Consider the following 18,329-nt stretch of genomic DNA (forward strand, 5'->3'; position numbering starts at 1 on the left):
TCAAGGCGTTGGGTATATCTCCATGAATTGGCAGATTGGAATTCCTCGACAGCTTCTGGTACTCACGCAGCAAGGCATTCTTTCCCGTAGGTGAGTTGGAGGAATATGGCTCAGAACTGGTAACCAAGAAGTGGGGGTAGATTTTATGGTTCCCGATACAATGCGCAAAGTATGATTTAGCTGTGTGTTAACCAGTTTCGTGTAACAGCTGTTCAGCCAGACTGGAGAGAAGACAAGGGCAAAGGCAAAGGCTGAAGTTCGTAAGGTCGAAGCAGAAAAACCCCAGGTGGTGCCACACAGTTTGTGGATGATATTGTTCCGTGACTGGAGTTTAACTTTTGTCATCTTCAGATGTTTCTTGAAGGACAGTGTTCTGTCAAGGGTTACTCCGAGGTATTTTGGGTGTCTGTTGTGAGGAAGTCTAGTGTTCTGGAATTTGACATTACAGTAAGTTCACGGTGGGCCAGTTTGTTGTTGAGATGGAAACATGAGACTTCAGTTTTACTTAAACTTGGCCTAAGTCTCCACTTACGAAAGTACTGATCTAAGGTGGCGAGATCAGCTGTCAGCGTGTCTTCGGTGTTCTCCATAGATTTGCCCTGCGTTGCGAATGCCCAGTCATCCGCATAATCAAATGCTTTGGAGGCTGTTATTGGTAAGTCTGATACAAGTTAAACAGCAGAGGTGCTAGTACCAATCCTTGAGGAAGACCATTATTAAGGATCCTTTCCTTACTTGTCTTGTTCCCCCAAATTACACGAAACCTCCTGTCTATAAGCATGTTTTTATGAGCTTTGCAATTTTTTTGCAAGGTATTACTCGAAGCAGTTTGTAGATGAGTCCTTGTCTCCATGCTGTATCGTATGCTGCAGTAAGGTCCACAAACGACAACTGAGGTTTTTCGTTGATTTTGAAAACCAGCTTCAGTGTGTGTAGTCGGAGAGAGAACTGGTCTGTGCAACTTTGATTTGGGAGAAAACCCGCTTGTTCAATCGGTAGATGGTCAAGAACTACTGAGCCAATTCTGTTGTAAAGAAGTCTCTCCAGTAATTTGTAAACCACACTCAGAAGTGCAATTGGGCGATAGCTTTGAGGCTTTTTATAAGATTTACCTGGTTTGAGAATGGTGGTGATCTTTATTTCAGAAGTCAAGGGATGGACCCTGTTTCTAAGATATTGGAGTAGAACTTTGCTAACAAGATCATTGCATACTTCCCAGCATGCAATAAAAATTCTGAGTGAATGCCATCAAAACCTGATTTCACATCTTTTAAAGCCATAGCAACTTCCTCTCAAGAGAATGGACAAGAAAATCTGCTGCCCTCAAGACCGTCTGTTTTCAAGGCTCTGATTTCCCTTTTGATTGCAGTGGTATGGTCGCAATCTTTCGGAGCATTTGAACTTGACTTTATATGAGATGCAACTTTGTTGGGTCTTATAGGAATAGTGTCTCGAGCTACTTGGCTCCCATTTCCTTAACAAGGACCATGCCTTCCTGCTTGAATGTTTGAAGTCGAGGTTTTCAACTGTTTTTGCCCATTTCTGTCAGCGAGCAGTGCCCAGGCTGTGTAATAGTTGATCAGCTGTGTTCTTGTCTCCAGTTGTTTGGAATTCTTGATACAGTTCTTCACTAGCTTCGCTCCATCCAGGAATATATTCCTTTCGATAACCCCTAGGTATAAACTTCTTTGCTGTGCTTATTACGGCACCTGTGAATCTCTCATAGTTGTCACTTGTTGGGGGAATCCATCCCAATACCTTATGAAGCTGTTCAGTAAAGGCAGGCCAATTTGCCTTTCGGAAGTTCCAGCGTGGATAAGGAGTAATTGAGACAATAGGGACTTTTATTCCAATCTCTATTACAACTGGCTATGAGGAAAGCTGGAGAGAACTTTTCGCATAACTGGTAGGGGAGTGCAGTTGTTAGTAGACACAAAACACAAATCAGGATTAGACTCTCGCCCCATGCTGCTGATTTAAAAGTGCAGAGATCTTTAGCATCATAAATAAGATGGAGGTGTGATCCTCAGCCCATGAAACCAAAGATTCCCCGTTCTCATCACTAGAAGTGTATCTCCATTGTTCATGATTGTTAAAATCCCCGAGGTGGACAGCTGGATGTGGCTGGTGTTGGAGAATACTAGGGGGCCATTGCTCAGCTGGAGGTTTATACACATTAGTGACTGTAATGTCTCCTATTCTGGTGATCACAGAATGGATGGTTTCAGCAGTAATTGTAGTGCACAGCGAGGCATTTTCAACAGCGTGTCTTACATATGTTGCAACCCCGTATGCATGATGGAATGTAGCTCCTAAAAGATCATAGCCAGGAATTTTTACTCTAGAGTGCAGTTGATCTTCATCTACTGCATGTGTTTCCTGGATAACAATCAAGTCAATATTATTATCGAGGGATATTCTCGATAGTAGCCCGCCCTTAGCTTGACTCATTCCTTCTATGTTGAGCTGGAGAATTCTGATCATTGGTCCTAGATTTCTACATAGCGGGCCCTTAGCAGGACCATTTCCATTAGATTTTGTCATTGTGATGAGTTTTAAGCCAGGAGATCACTAGGATTATCTGGCTGTCAAATGCTGACGTTCAGGTCGGTAATGGAAAAATATTTTCCAACTACCTTAGCAGGGGCACCACACTCGTGCGTCCTTATATTTTCAATAGTCCCCGAGGGGTTTTTACATTATGTCAGTAGACTGCCTAGAAAACCTATATTTTTAGTCCTAACAGAAATAAGAGAAACCCTAAATTGAAATTTGAGGAGATGCAGACCAACCTAACCGATGCTAAAGGGGAACTCCTTTTTCACATGTAGATAAGTTCACATTGTTTTAGCTTTACCTTATGCTGCAATCTCTGAGCTGAAGGAAAGGTGCTATTGTTGCAGATTGTCTGGCATTCTGTTCAGATCAATCCTCTTTTGATTGGACTAAAAAATTTGACATCTAGCAGTTTTGATAGAAGCTCATCATTATAATTTTGGCATTGGTTGCAGCTGCCATCTAATTGACTTAGCTGCTGCAACTTTACCAGTTAGAATTTGAGAGATTCTTTCCAATATTTTTTATTACTTCGAGAACAGCACCAGAAGAAAAGAATGTCTTCAGAAATTTCAAAGTATGCATGGAAAAGAAACAAAGAAATTGTTGAAGCATGTGTATTGAAGATAGTTATCCCTAGCCAGATGTTGATACAGATTATTAGATGAGTGGAATCCACTTCTTTCATCTTTTAAGGATGAGGTGGTAGTGTGTGCTCCATATATTTCAGCCAGTTTATCTTTTGTAACTATTCCCAAAGCAGGACTCAGTAGATCTGATGACAAGCAATTGAAGAGAGTTCGTAATTCCTCATCATCATCTGCCTAAAGAATGATATGTTCTTCCAATCGTGATTCACCTATTCTCAGAAACATGAATCCCACTACATCTCGTAAAGAAAAGCTGTTTGTTTCTTTCCTCTGGCCTAAACAAGGCATTTTGTACTGTTTATATGTGACTATCCCACCATTTGATAAGATCAATACAGTATTTCAGAGTTCTTCCCCACATATCCATGTACTGTTTGAATTAATTCATGATGGATCAACTGAAACAGATGCTCACCATGTTCGTCAAACCAAGTGTAATTAAATGGTCTGCATTGCTTGATGTCCAGTACCACCAATCCAGAATCAGAAGTTTGATGAAGAATTGGTTATTGGCATTTAAACTTCAAACTTGGAAAAGGTGCTACAAGATGAAGATAACTCTCTGACTATGTGGTTAAGAAGTTCCCTTTTAAGAATGATGTGCAACATACACATGTTGCTAAATGTGATGCCATTATAGAAGCACAGTTTTCTTCTTTTTTTTTTTTTTTTTTTTTTTTTTTTTTTTTTTTTTTTTTTTTTTTTTTTTTGTGAAGTTTACTTTTATTTTGTGTAAAAGAGAAAATGAAACGAGAAATGACACAATGAATGGACTCCAAAGCCAGTTTGCAGCTCTTCAGATAGATGTCTTATCTAGTGTTATAAGTAGCCAAGCTATAAATGATTCAAAATGGGCACAGTTATTGAATATCCGTGGAGTTGATGGACATCAAAAATATGACAGGATCTCTAGATTCATGCTGTCTTTTCTTACTATATCACATAGTAATGCAGAGTCTGAACAAATTTTTAGCCTGTTTACGAAGAATAGGACACAGTTCAGGTCAAGTGTATTGTCAGCCGCATGAGGCAATAGATCCTATTTCCATTTTGAAGATCAGAAGTTCTGAAGCATGTAATTCAAACACACATTCTATTGATTTTCTGAAGAAAGGAAAACAAGCCATGCCTTTAGCTGTTAAATCAGACTGAAATATGTGCGTGTGATGGTGTAAATAATGTAAATAATGTGCAGGAACATACTCTTTACTTCAAAGTGTTAATTAGTCATGTGCATAAACAAATTACTTTGTGTGAGTAAATTTCATTGATACATTTGAAAGATATTTGTGTTAGTTTAACTGATGAGAAATATTTTGTTCCTTATAATGTCATCGGTTACATGTAATATTTTATATTAATGCCGTTGAACTCGTAATTATCTGAAGTGTATAAAAATACATTAATGTCATGTTTTACCGCATTTTGGTGCATTGGGTTCCCACATATTTTGAAGTGTGGGGATTTTACTGATAGGTAATGGGGGACCGGGCGAGTTGGCCGTGCGCGTAGAGGCGCGCGGCTGTGAGCTTGCATCCGGGAGATAGTAGGTTCGAATCCCACTATCGGCAGCCCTGAAGATGGTTTTCCGTGGTTTCCCATTTTCACACCAGGCAAATGCTGGGGCTGTACCTTAATTAAGGCCACGGCCGCTTCCTTCCAACTCCTAGGCCTTTCCCATCCCATCATCGCCATAAGACCTATCTGTGTCGGTGCGACGTAAAGCCCATAGCAAAAAAAAAAAAAAAAGAAGGTAATGTGGAAAGTTTGCAGGTATGCAATGGAGTTTATTTACCATTTCTTCCAGCGTAATTTCACTGCTAAAATTGTTCTTCTCCCCATGAAATTGGTTGTTCGCAACTTCAACAAAAAGATATATTTTACGCCGGGAAGATTTTCAAACTGTTCCTTCCATCTGTCCAGTGATTCCCTGGGATCTACTATGAGTTTGCCTGATTTACCTGAAGCATTATTCATTTCCTTTCTCCCCCACCATTCTCTGATTCTTTGTTACTGTCCAGAAAGGTTTCCCTGCTGCTTAACCAAGCCACAGATTATTACTGAACTCTTACCTTGACTTCTATGGTCCTGTGATGGCTTTTTTTGCCCTATTTCTTTCACATACTTACAGTTCGCTATACTGAGCGAGTTAGTCGTATGGTTAGGATCGTGCATATGTGAGCCTGCATATAGGTGATAATGTGTCCGATACCCACCCTGGGCAGCCCTGAAAATTGTTTTCCGTAGATTCCCATTTGCACACCAGACTGTACCTTAATTAAGGCCACGGCCGCTACCTTCGCAATCCAAGCCCTTTTCCATTGTTCAGTCACCGAAAATCTTTGATGTGTTGGTGCGACATTAAACAAGTAGCAAAAACAAAAATTCCATATCTGCATCAGTTCTTGTTTGGAGCCATTTTTGATATGCCTCCTTTCTACGTTTACTCGCTTTTTCTGACTTTATCATTCAACCAAGATGTTTGCTTTTATCCCATCTTTACACACAGTTGTCCCTTGGCATTCCTATGATATTTCTACTACAGCATCCCTGTATGCTGCCCATTCTCCTTGTACATTCAGGTGCAATTGAATTAGTGATACTTGTCTAGTAGCTTGTAGCACTCCTTTTCACCTTGATGATTGTGGCAATGCTGTGTGACATGGACTCCACAAGACATGCAGGGGGGGAGCATACTGATCCATTATCACTGCACAACCTCCCATAATCCACACAGATGGATCGGAGCAGGGTCCAGGGCACGCGCATCCCTCTCGACAGCATCCCAGATGTGCTCATTGGGATTGGAATTGAAGCCTCTCCATGGCCAGGCAAGCATCTTCACATATGTAGAGTGTTCATAGAATCAGTCAACCACAGTTAGGGACTGATGGGCTGGAGCATTGTCTTGCTGTAAGTACAGGTCACTTGGATGGTACTGGCAGCGAACAAAGGCGAGATCATGATCTGTCAGCAGGTTCCTCTAATGTTCACTGGTGAAGGATGTTGTCAGATGTATCAGAGGTTCCATTTTTTTCCCCATACAAGGATGCCACCACCACCGGCCTGAACTGTATTTAGCTGGCAAGAGGGATCCATTGCCTCGTGATTGACGATGCTCCTGTACCAAGCCAATAATATGTACCAACTGGTGCCCCAACTGATCTGTACAGGTGACCTTTTTACATGCTTAGAGCATCCAATGGCAGTTTTCCTCTGCCCATGTCGGTTATTGTGCCTTGTGACAGGAGTTGAGCAGAGGTACCCTTGAGGGAGGCTTGTTTTGTACCCTATGGCGAGGAGATGGTTCTGGATGGCATGGCTGCTCACACGTCATCATTGTCCAGTATTGAATTAATAAGTGATCTGCTGTACCATAGCCCATCTATCCATTCTTATAATCCGAGATAGCCAACGGCGATTCCTGCCATCAATACGTCGTACACCACGACAGTTGACCCTGGCAGTAATTGTTTCGCTTTAATCCACGCACTCGTGGTACACTCTTACACTCTTGATAAGCCCAGTGCCTACACAACTTCAGAGGTGGAGTGGCTCATACATCTGGAGCCACCAATCTGGCCGCAATCGTATGCACTGGGATCTCATGTCTTACCCATTCTGTAGGCAAATGTAACTGATACAGCCCGTACAAGATCTGATCTTCTCACTGTTACATGCAACGCACTTCTGTTACATTTGCCGGGCCAAGCACAAAACAATGTCCTTTCTTCAGCAGGTCATCTCTGATTCATTTGCTCTTCAGTGTACATCCCAAACCTGCTGTCTGTCTATTCTTTGGAACTTCTCACTAATCATATCAATGTACTCATATTCGTATGCAGATTTTTCTATCCTAGATACTGTTCACTGCAGATCAGATATTGGTCTGTATCATCAGAAAAAACCTGGAATACCCCCACATTCATAACAGATTTCCTGAATTCAAAGTTGGTTGTGATATAGTCTCGTATGGAACTGGTGCCCTACCCTCCCATGTATAGTGGTGAATAGCCTTTTGGTTAAAGAATGTATGTATGTTTATCTGTTAATCACATAGCACAGAAATCCAATAAATGCTTCCCAATCCTATTAGCTTCCATAACTTCTCCACATTTCTTCTGTACTGAAATTTTTTGTTTTATTACAGCTTTTCCATATTGACTTTGGACACATCCTGGGTCACTTCAAGGAAAAATTTGGTTTTAGACGTGAAAGAGTGCCTTTTGTGCTGACTCATGACTTTGTACATGTAATTAATAAAGGTCAGACCAAGAAGGAGGCATTAGAATTCCAGATCTTCCAAAAGCATTGTGAACAAGCATTCTTAATTCTTAGAAGACATGGTAGTCTCATCTTATCTCTGTTTGCTATGATGATCTCAACTGGACTTCCTGAGCTGAGCTCAGAAAAGGACTTAAACTATCTTCGAGATACTTTGGTGAGTAAAAATAACTTGTGCTATATGGAAATGGTTATGAAGTTTCCAAAGTTCACAATTATCATTTTAAAAATTCTTTGCTGTATTGAGATTTTGTTACAGATGTTGCACTGGAAGGAAAGAGAGCTGATCATAATGATATATATACAGGGTAGGGTCTTTCTCTCAAAGTGGGGCCGGTCGGTCAGCCGGCGCGGTGCGGCACAGCGGGTAAATGGGCAAGCTGAAGGTCAGGCGAGCACATGGCAACTCGCTGAGCTTTGGGCCGGGAGAGCATCCATATGAATCGCATGTAAATAACAAGCACACATAATAATGCATAATCAAAGTAAAATAATTTCTCACCTTGTTACAGAATATGATGAAAATGTCTTCATCCTGAGTCTGCACATTTCTGGCTTCATCTAAGGAAATTTTCATTCGTACGCATTAGTTCATCTACCCAGATAGCCTCAATTTCTCTCGTGATATTTTGTTTGAGTTCATCTACAGTGTGAAAATGGGAATGTTGGCGGCAGTAACTGCAGACAGGATAATAGGGCCTATAGTTTTTGAAACCACAATCACTAGGCAGAGATATAGGAATGACATTCTTGTACCATTTTTTAACAGTTGACTGACAATGAATGCATATTTCCAGCCAGGCTTGGCAACCGCGCATACGGCCAACAAGTCATTCAGTTTAATTGAGGAAATTTTTGACAACAGAGTAATCAGTAAACCATTGTGGCCCGTAAGATCCTACGGTTTGCGATTTTTATTTATGGGAAAAATTGAAAAATAAGGTTTATATAACAAACCCTAGATGAACTCAAAATATCATGAGAGAAATTGATGCTATCTCGGTAGATGAACTAATCCGTATGAATGAAAGTTTCCTTAGATGAAGCCAGAGAAGTATGTAGATGCAGGTGGAAGACATTTTCAGCATCATCTGTGACAAGTTGAGAAATTATTTTACTTTGATTATGCGTTATTATGTGTGGTTGTTATTTACATGCGATTCATATGGGCGCTCTCCCGGCCCCAAGCTCAGCGAGTTGACATGTGCTCGTCTGACCAGCTCGCCCATCTACCCGCTGCGCTGCGCTGGCCGGCCCCACTTTGAGTGAAAGACCCCTGTATATATGCTCGTATATACTGCATATACATGTCGTTTGCTTAGTTGCAGTGTGTGATGGAAGGGCGGAAATATTTCTTTGTTTTTAAGATAAGGAGGCAGAATTAGAATGCCATCTCAATGGTAATGCCCTGAGAATGAAACACAATTGTCACAAATCTTGCTACACCTGATCGATCAAATGCTTTATATAGGGTTGTATTTTATGAAGAGAACATTGTTTGTTGTATGCATGGCATCCTCCGCAAAACCTTTAATTATTTTGTTTAATATATTTTAATTATCTTTTATTAAATGCCAAGTACGACTATACCTTGTAAATATGCACTGCACATTTGTATAACCTCAAATATGTATTATTAATATATTTAAATTATCTTTTATTAAATGTTAAGTACAACCATATTCTGTAAATATATAAGGTACATTTGTTCCATTTAGTTTGTTGCAACTTGGTTGCAAGAACATTTCCAGAAGTTGATATTTCTAGACTGTTTGTCGAACACTATATATATCGAGCTGACAGGCCAAGAATCAGTCACTGTTGGACTCGGAGTCAGTTAGTCAGTCAGACAGTGACAGTGAGAGACAGTACAGTAAGAGAATGTGGAGTTTGGATTAAAGTGAGGTGACGTCCGTATTGTCAGAATCGACTTGAGTGAGAGGGTAGTCAGTCTTGCCTTGTGCAAAGTGAATAATCAGTGTGTGGACTGTTGATATCTGCACTTTTCATAATCGACTGTGATGGTGAAGTGAATAACCAGTGTGAGAACTTGTTGATATCTGTACTTGGAATGAATTAATAGTAAATTGCTTCAGTGAGTTTCCCTTAATAGTGTAGTGTTGTGTATAATTGTGTATAACTGTGTGTTTTTTAGGAATAGACGTAGCAGCAGTGAAGTGGCTTTATGTAAGAAAGTGAATGTATCTTGTTTGATATTTATTTACACCAAAATAAAATCACATTGAGAACTCTATTGTTACGTGCCAGCTCCGTGGTAGCCCATTTTGGTACTTCCAGGAAGGAGCTAATGACTCACACGAGGTGGAATCTCCCAGCCAGCTCGTGGGGTGGAGCTGGCCTTTCCGTATATTGTCCTCGGCGGTCGGCTTACCTGTGAGTTTCTTGGAGACCCAAAGGGAATATTCTACCTCTAATGACATCACGAAATTTGCGGATCAAATCACGTAGCTATAAAAAGGTAGGCTAGCCGGAGACAGTCAGTCAGTGTTGGACTCTGAGTCAGTGCTGGACTATGTGGTGAAGTCAGTCAGTGTGACACTCAGCGAGTTGGGGTTCGGTGGCTGGGCTGAGGCCGACAGAGGTGTTGGCTGTCGCTAGTGTCCCACCGAGGTCTGAACAAGGAGCTGTTGTTGTGGTGTCGGAGAGACCAGTGAGTGCGTATACTGGAGGCGACAGAATGGAAGACTGTACTGTATATTCATGTTATTCTGTGGACTGAGTATCGCCGTGAGCCAGCGAGGAAACGCGCTATTGTGAGTGCGAGGATAAATGGACCTGTGTTAATGTTCGCTGTTGTGAGTATCGTCCTGCTGTTGAATACTGTTGAGCTGTTTAGTTGTTCACTACATGGGACTGTGTGAAGTACTGGACTATATGTGGAGTTGAACCAACGAACAGGCATCGTGTGTTGTATATCCAGTGGCATTGTTTTCAAATCCAGCTGTCTACGCACTGCGGCTGTAGGAGATGACTGGACTTTATGAAAGTGAAAGTAAGGATTAGAGCCGTTCCCAGGTAACAACCGTCTGGGACTCCCTGGTGTGTGTACAGAAGAGAGATTTGTAAATAGACTGGTAATTAGTGTGGCCATTCATCACCTGGTTAGAATTGTTTGTGTTTGAGAGAGAGAGAGAGAGAGAGAGAGAGAGAGAGAGAGAGTGTGCATTTATTAGGTCATCCTGAAATAAATTAGTAATGAAACAGATGACGTTCTATTTGTAACAATGTGTTATCATGGATATGGACAACCTTCTGGATTATTCTCTCTTCTAAATAAACATTTTGAGAGTGCTAGAAAGAATTAAAAGAGGGAGAGAGAGAGAGAGAGAGAGAGAGAGACTGAGTGTGTGGGTGTGTGCGCATATCACATTTCTCTACAGGATCAAGTATGAAGTGAGATGAATCTTTTGGAGAATTTTTAGGACCGGATGACCTCCCTGACATCAATCTAACCAGAGAAGTTAGTGAGATAAAATGAACAACAATATATATCTTTCGATAGGAAAGGAGAGGGTAAACTCTGTGCCAGCACATAGCCTACTCCTGTCGAATTGCACAAAATTTAACATCCCCATCCGATAGACGAATCACAATCAACAGTGTCACCAAGCCAAGAAGATACAAGTGAACTATCATCATTTTCCCTTATTCAGATGCAGGTCCATTTTACTTTACCTTCCCTCTACTCCTTATCAGTAGACATCAGATTTGTATGCAAATGCATATTTTGTTTGCCGATATGTAGACCTCCAAAACTGACAAGGAAGTGCATTTGAAGGTAAAATTGGATGAATTATTAAGTTTGATAGTGCATATATTTGAGGTAAGTGCATACATTTAAAATTTGGGATTTATTGTGCATGTGTTTGGCGTTTATTATGCATATTTTAATGTGTTTTACAAACAGTCTTCAACAAAATGTAAAGTAATTAATGCTGAGAACTCTCAGTCAAGACATCATGATAGCTATAAACATATATTTGGCTGGTACTGATAATATGGATCTACCAGAATGTTTAACACCTACACTCGTTCCCGAATTCAAGTACTGTCCTGTCGCATTCGTAGATGTAGAGAGATCACTCATCGCATTGAAGCTAGTTTTAACAGATGAACACCATATATTTAAACCAGAAAACTTGAAGCAGACTGTTGTAGTGTACTGCAAAGCAAATTATAGACAGGAAAAGTAGGGTGTATAGTGTAATATGAAAGAGGAATGTATATTTAAGTGTGTTTCTTCGTGTTTGTGCATTTTTTACATGGTTTTCCTAAAATCTTACTGATTGTTTTATCATGTTTAGTTATTAATTAACAAACTGTCTCTTACCTAGAAGTGTTCATATTGTTTTAACAGTGAACACATAGGTTGATACATCTCACAAACTGTGCACATATTCTTAGAAGTGAAGCTTCCACGGTGTGAAGAATTATTTAATTTCCTGGTTGAACCGTGTTGTACGCACATCACGTACAGTTTGCCGACGTTTCGAATACATTGCAGTATTCTTTGTCAAGGCGACTGAAATACCCCTACTCGATCCGAGGTAATCAGTCTCCCAGGCAGAAATTACACTACTAGAGTGGCCTTGATCTTGGCCTTTTATATCCTAGCCTTTCTGGCTGACGTAAGCCCTGGCTGTCTCGTGAGAATTCTGGAAAGTATGTGTCACAGCCAGGTAGTGGGGGCTTGCCCGCGCTCTTATGTAATGGGGTTGCGGCCCGTGTGTTTATGTTGTGGTCTGTATGTCTTAAACTATGAATGATAGGCATCCAAGAATTAAACAGCGCGGGCAAGCCCCCACTACCTGGCTGTGACACATACTTTCCAGAATTCTCACGAGACAGCCAGGGCTTACGTCAGCCAGAAAGGCTAGGATATAAAAGGCCAAGATCAAGGCCACTCTAGTAGTGTAATTTCTGCCTGGGAGACTGATTACCTCGGATCTTGTGCACATATTGTTTGTACTAATGAAACAGCTGAAGCTGTAAGTAGTATGATTTTTTTCTGTTTTTCATTCAGTGGTTTATTCAAGATCATGATTTTATGTTTTGGTGTGGCTGAATTGTGTGTGTCTAGTAACGGAATGTTCCATTTGCATTAAAACAAATGTTTAATAGCATGAAAATATGTGCATACTTAAATGCATATTTCACCAATGTTTGCAGCATAGTTGCATGCTTATATACAGCATATAAATCCGATGTCTACTTATCAGTTATGATGCCCCGGTGCATATGTGATTTTCTAAACTGTAAGTTATCTCCCTGTGGTTTTGACTCTTATGTTCTAGAAGTCCCATGACCATGTTCACAAAATCAGCAGTCATACAAAGTTAAATGATTGCCTTTCAGATGTTATAAATGTAATGTCCATATTACTTGAAGAGTCCACTTTGCAGCTTTTCAGTATTAACATTTACTTTATATATTTTATGACTGTCTAGTATGTACTACATACGTACATACATACGTTATTAATGTGCCCGTATACTAGTTCAGCGATTGTCAGGGCATGAGCGGCTCTTCCGATTTTTCAGGCTAGAGAGAGGAATATGAAGGATTTAGAAATGAAGAAATAATGAGGACCAGATGGTTGAGTGGTTATAAACAATCCATTCATACATTCAGTTCCCTAAGTGGATGATGATGGGGCTGATCATTAAAGTTACTCCTAAGTTTTACAAAATATCAAAAGAAAAATCAAATGGGAACAACATTATTGTGTACAATTAGCAACTCAGAAAGTGAGCATGCTGAAAAATCCTGAGTTAAGCTGTACAATGACTAGCATTATCACATGCAGCCATGATGCTGTGGTTCCTAGCTTTATACTCGGGGGCAATGAGACATTACTCATATGTATAAGTTGCCATCATAACCGAAGAATCTACGAATATGGTAAATACGAGCGAGGTGGAAGGTAGCAGGCAGGCTAATAGGTGTGTTATGCGTGCCTGTTCGTGAATCACCATAGCCCGGTGGGTACGTACTCTGGTTCACAACGGAAAGTTGACTTGTTTAAATCCGTTTAGGATTTTCTTTTTCCCCACTCTGCTGGCAGTAAGAGTGAGCACACCAATCAAGTTGCAGTATGGCCCCACCATGCGTATTACACACAGGTAGGTTATTCTATCAGCAACTATGGCACACCAAGGACTTCACATCCATGAGCAGGTAGTTCCTCCCCTTGAACAAGGATATCTAACTGCAGCAGAGGCTAAACAGTGCTACGGCAATCCACAGAGTACAATAAAAATTTGGTAAGGCACGTTTTTGGTTTTCGAGAATTGGGAGACATAAGCAGACGTGCTAGCTTATGTTTGTGGCAGGTCTCGAACTGAGAGAAGAGGACGATTGCTTGATTGTTAAGGCCCATTCGACCCCATTCATGCACGCCGTGCAACTACACTAGGCCGTGAGATTTCCTAGCAGGTTACAGTCCCAACGAGCGGCTAAGAAACAAAGTCTCGCGGATGAATAGAGGGTGTACCGCCTTACGTTTGCTGAGTACAACGTGCTCCGTCGAATGTCATATTCTGCAAAGAGCACATTTTCCTCGGCGAATGATGGACTGTGTTCCAGTTCACACTGGAGTGCATCGTAGAAGAAACTTTTCTTTAAAAAAAGGGTTCTATTTTAATTCATGGGAATATTCCATGATACCCACCATAACAGCACACAAATAATGCTGTCCTCCTACAGGCCAAGAGCTCCTAAATAACATTTCACCAAGGTACATATGCGCCATTACAACAACTGACTTAGTCCAAGGACTAGCTTCAATGAGGATCATAGCTTCTTCTAAAAGCTACTCCTAAACACATTAAATAATCCATTATATTAGAAATAAAATTCAGGAAACTCAATCGTCAAAATGTACCAGTGTTTCGCCCAGAGTGCGGCATGGGCTCATCAGTTGGATACCGCACCTTTTCCAAGACACTGGCCGGCTAGCACGCCGGTAGCGACACCACTGCAAGCCATACATGTGATAAGCACAATGCAGTGCCAACGTACTAGGGGAGAATTGCATCTCCACTTGCTATATTGCCCTCCCGGGCTAGCATGACTAAAATATGGCTGAGTTTCCTGAATTTTATTTCTAGCTATCTCAATCGGAAGCCATATTTTGGTCAATCCATTATATTGTTACAAATAAAACACTGTCTGTTTTTATCTAATTCAATTCTAGGATGGCCTAAATTAAATACACATACACACACACACACACACACACACACACACACACACACACACACACACACACACACACATTGTACTCAGTCATGAATGACCACGCTCCGCCAAGTGCTGTCTGTTTACAAAGTCTCTGTCCTTCTCACAGCAGACAGTCCGGCTCTCCGTGACCTAGATGATGGTAATCCTGATTGACAGCCCACCTTTCAATTTTGCTGCTGCACACTGTCACTTCACATACAACGTCTATTAGTAGACAGGCTTGAACACAGGGCTATTGGCCACCATAACACACAGCAAATTTTCCTTGGCTCGACTCCAGAGAAAGTCCGCCACCACAGTACTCCGTACTCCAGCCAACAAAACTGCTGTCCCAGTCTTGAGTGATGAAGTACTGCAAACTTCACGGTGCAGCTTGAGAGGAAAGTTTCTCATTTCCCTTTCTGGAAGGCCCAAGGTGAAACCAGACGAAAGCACAGTGCAAGAAGAGGCCAGCCATGCTCTCCAGTCCAACTGATACGTCCCCAGTCTGACTCACTAATCCCTTTCAGGGAATACTGAAGGGGGCTATGGCAGGACTGACAGTCATTTGAGCATGTAACATTGCCACTCTTTTGAGAGCTTATCATCCTGATCAGTTACCTTTTTCAACTGTTCCCAGGTAATGCGCCATCCGGTCCAGGTGCACCACCTTCATTTTGCTTCATAGGCTCCATTGTATGCAATAGATGATGCCATTTATTCTCTTCAAAACATGGTAAGGGTCTTCCCATGCTGTCTGCAGCTTGGGGAACAAGGCTCTGTTACTTATGGAGTTATACAGCCACACCAGGTCGTTTTCATGGTATCCAGTAGCGTCCGCTCGTTGGGTGTATCGTGCCTTCATTCTGTCACTCTCTATTCTCAATCTCTTCCCGCCAGCAGCATGTAGTTTCCTTGTCAAATCCAAGCAGTACTGGTCAGTAAGGGCAGGATGGTCTCAGGTTGGTCATATACTAAATCAACTGGGAGGTGCAGTTCTTTTCCAAACAGCGCCCTTGCTTGTGTGCATCCAGTGGCCCTGTGCACTGCAGAATGATATGCCTAGAGGAATAGAGGAAGATGAAAATGCCAGTCCTTCTGATGGTCACTGACAACTATTTGCAGGTGATTCCTGATGATCGTATTGAATCGTTCCACAATTCCTTCCGATTGGGGATGTATAGGCGTGTCACTAGTCAGAATGTAGCTCTAATGATATGCTGTCTGTGCTGATGAACTCATTCATGACGGTTTCCACCACTGTAGTTGCCTCTAGGCTCAGAACGGCATCTACCTCCAGTCACTTTGTAAAGTAGTCGGTGACAAGTATAGAGCGATTTCCCATCTCACTGGTAAGGAATGGTCTGGCCACATCAACTGCCTCCCTCTCAAGGGGTGCGCCCACGTCGTTAGTCTTCATTCGACTTCTACATCTCCAGCTTGGTCCCTTGCTGGCAGCACACTCATTGCATTTAGTTCAGAAGTCCTCCACATCTGCTTGGGATCCCATGCAGTAAACCTCTCTTGGATTTTCTCCAGGGTTTTCTCGATTTCGAGGTGTTCCCCCTAGACTTCACTATGAACTTCCTTCAAGACTTCTGACACCATACTTCGTTGGACAACCACCTGCTCCTTGAAAGTCTTCCCACTACTGCTTTCCCAGGTGCTCTTCATCAACCCAGCCCAGGCCACCAGCAAATGTCACTTTGAGCTGTATGACTTAGTTTTGGGGCTGAGGTTATTAACATTTGTCCATCCAGGCCTCGGAACTGGTATTCTTCCACTTGGCCAGCAGTCCGATGTCGTTATCCCTCTGTGCATTCATCCAGATGTTGCAACTCCAGTTTCCCCCAAACTCCATGATGGTCCTTCAGCAGGGAACTTCGTGTGCACCCTCCTTCTCGGAGCAGAACTTGCAGTCTTTTGGTCAAGGCCTTTAGGGCAGAGTGTCTGCATTGGAATGTAGGTGACCCTTGCGGTGTTCAATCACATAGTTGTAGTGCTGCAGTCTTTTTAGCCATCGTGCAAGCTGTCCTTCCAGGTTCTTGAAATTTAGAAGCTGCCCGAGTGATGCATGATCAGTCATGATGAGGAATTCTTGGCCACACCGGTAATAATGCTTAATGGTCTCCACAATGGAGAGAAGCTATTTCCGGGTGGTGCAGTATTTTCTTTCTGATTTAGAAAGGGCCATACTGAAGTATGCCGCTGCCCTCTCTTTTATTGTATGTGACTTGCGACAGGTCACCCCCAATGTCAACTTCGCTGGCATTCGTGTCGAGCGCAAATTTCGTACCAGCTCTGGGATATACCATTACCAGTGCTGTACATAGTGCTTCAGGTGTTCAAAAGCTTTCTGGCATTCCTGTGTCCAGATGAACCATTGGTCATTCTCTGTAAGACAATGCAACAGCTTGGCGATGTTGACAAATCCCCTGACAAACAGACAGACATAGGCCCAGGAAGCTTTGAAGCTGGGATTTGTCCTTAGCTACTGGCTACTTCCTCACTGTCATGGTTTTCTCTGGATCGGTTTGGACTCCTTCCTCCAAGGCAATGAGGCTGAGGTAGTGTGCTTCCTTCTTCAGGCTCAGTTTCAGCTGGGCTGCTCTCAGTTTACCAAAAATCTCCCTCATGCTCTTGAGGGGCTCGTCGAAAGTGTTTCTCGGAACGGTGACATCATCCAGGGAGGTCAAACACATCTTCCAGTGCAGTCCTCTCAGCACACTCTCCATCAACCTCTCAAAACTTGCTATGACATTGCACAACCCAAATGGCATAGCCTTGAACTGCCAGAGACCATGTCCAATCAAGAATGCAGTCTTCTCTTGGTCGTCAAAATGAATCCCCACTTGCCAGTAGCCACTCCTCAGATCCAGCGTAGAGAACCACTTCAGCCCTGACATTGTATCCAGAGTATCATTAATCCAGGGTAGTGGATGGCTGTCTTTCTTCCTGATGTCATTCACTCTCCTGTAGTTGACACAGAACCGAGCAGAGCCAGGCACACTCCCTGGCAGCTCCAAGGGCTTTCTATGGTTCTGTTAATGTCTGCTCCTCCATTTCTTCGATCGTCTGGTCCACTTCATGTTGCTTCGTGAGCAGAATTTGTCAAAAATGAGCTTTGATTGGCATGCTGTCACCCACATCAATCTGATGTATGAGTTTTGTCCTGCCGAAGTTATTGATGTGCAGGGAGACGTCCTGATATTCTAGAAGTAGTACTCCTATCTTATCTCGTTGCCCGTGTTCTAGGATGTCATTCGATCCCTTTTACACTTTCTGGCATGTTCCTTCCCGTTCTCACTCCTATGTCTGCTTGCAGCGGCTAATCTGATTCAATGGCTTTGCAGTGGACAATCCATACAACATGTTTGCAAACTCCAGGTGTTATGGTTAGACGGATGGCGATGTCATAATCATTCAAGTTATGTTGATCAAGGTTTTGGTGATGAGCAATCCATTTGGTTGAATGTTCTGATACTCAGACTGCACATTGGCCATCAAACCACTAGCGACTCCATCCACATCAAGAGCCACATCCACCTCAGTCGTAGCTGGGAGGGCCAGGTCCTGTGCTGGTAGCATGCCAAATTC

General features: G+C 42.2%; 1 protein-coding gene across 3 annotated transcripts in view; it reads left to right on the forward strand.

The window, feature by feature from the left end:
• Pi3K92E (phosphatidylinositol 3-kinase 92E) overlaps nucleotides 1-18,329 on the forward strand; it is a 344,498-nt gene that overhangs the window by 311,241 nt on the left and 14,928 nt on the right. For all 3 annotated transcript variants that reach the window (XM_067142174.2, XM_067142173.2, XM_067142175.2), the window contains exon 17: nucleotides 7,357-7,647. In XM_067142174.2, coding sequence (XP_066998275.1) covers nucleotides 7,357-7,647 — 291 coding nt within the window. The remainder of the gene's footprint in view (nucleotides 1-7,356; nucleotides 7,648-18,329) is intronic.

The sequence above is a fragment of the Anabrus simplex genome, chromosome 2 (assembly GCF_040414725.1).
Source record: "Anabrus simplex isolate iqAnaSimp1 chromosome 2, ASM4041472v1, whole genome shotgun sequence".
Lineage (NCBI taxonomy): Eukaryota > Metazoa > Arthropoda > Insecta > Orthoptera > Tettigoniidae > Anabrus > Anabrus simplex.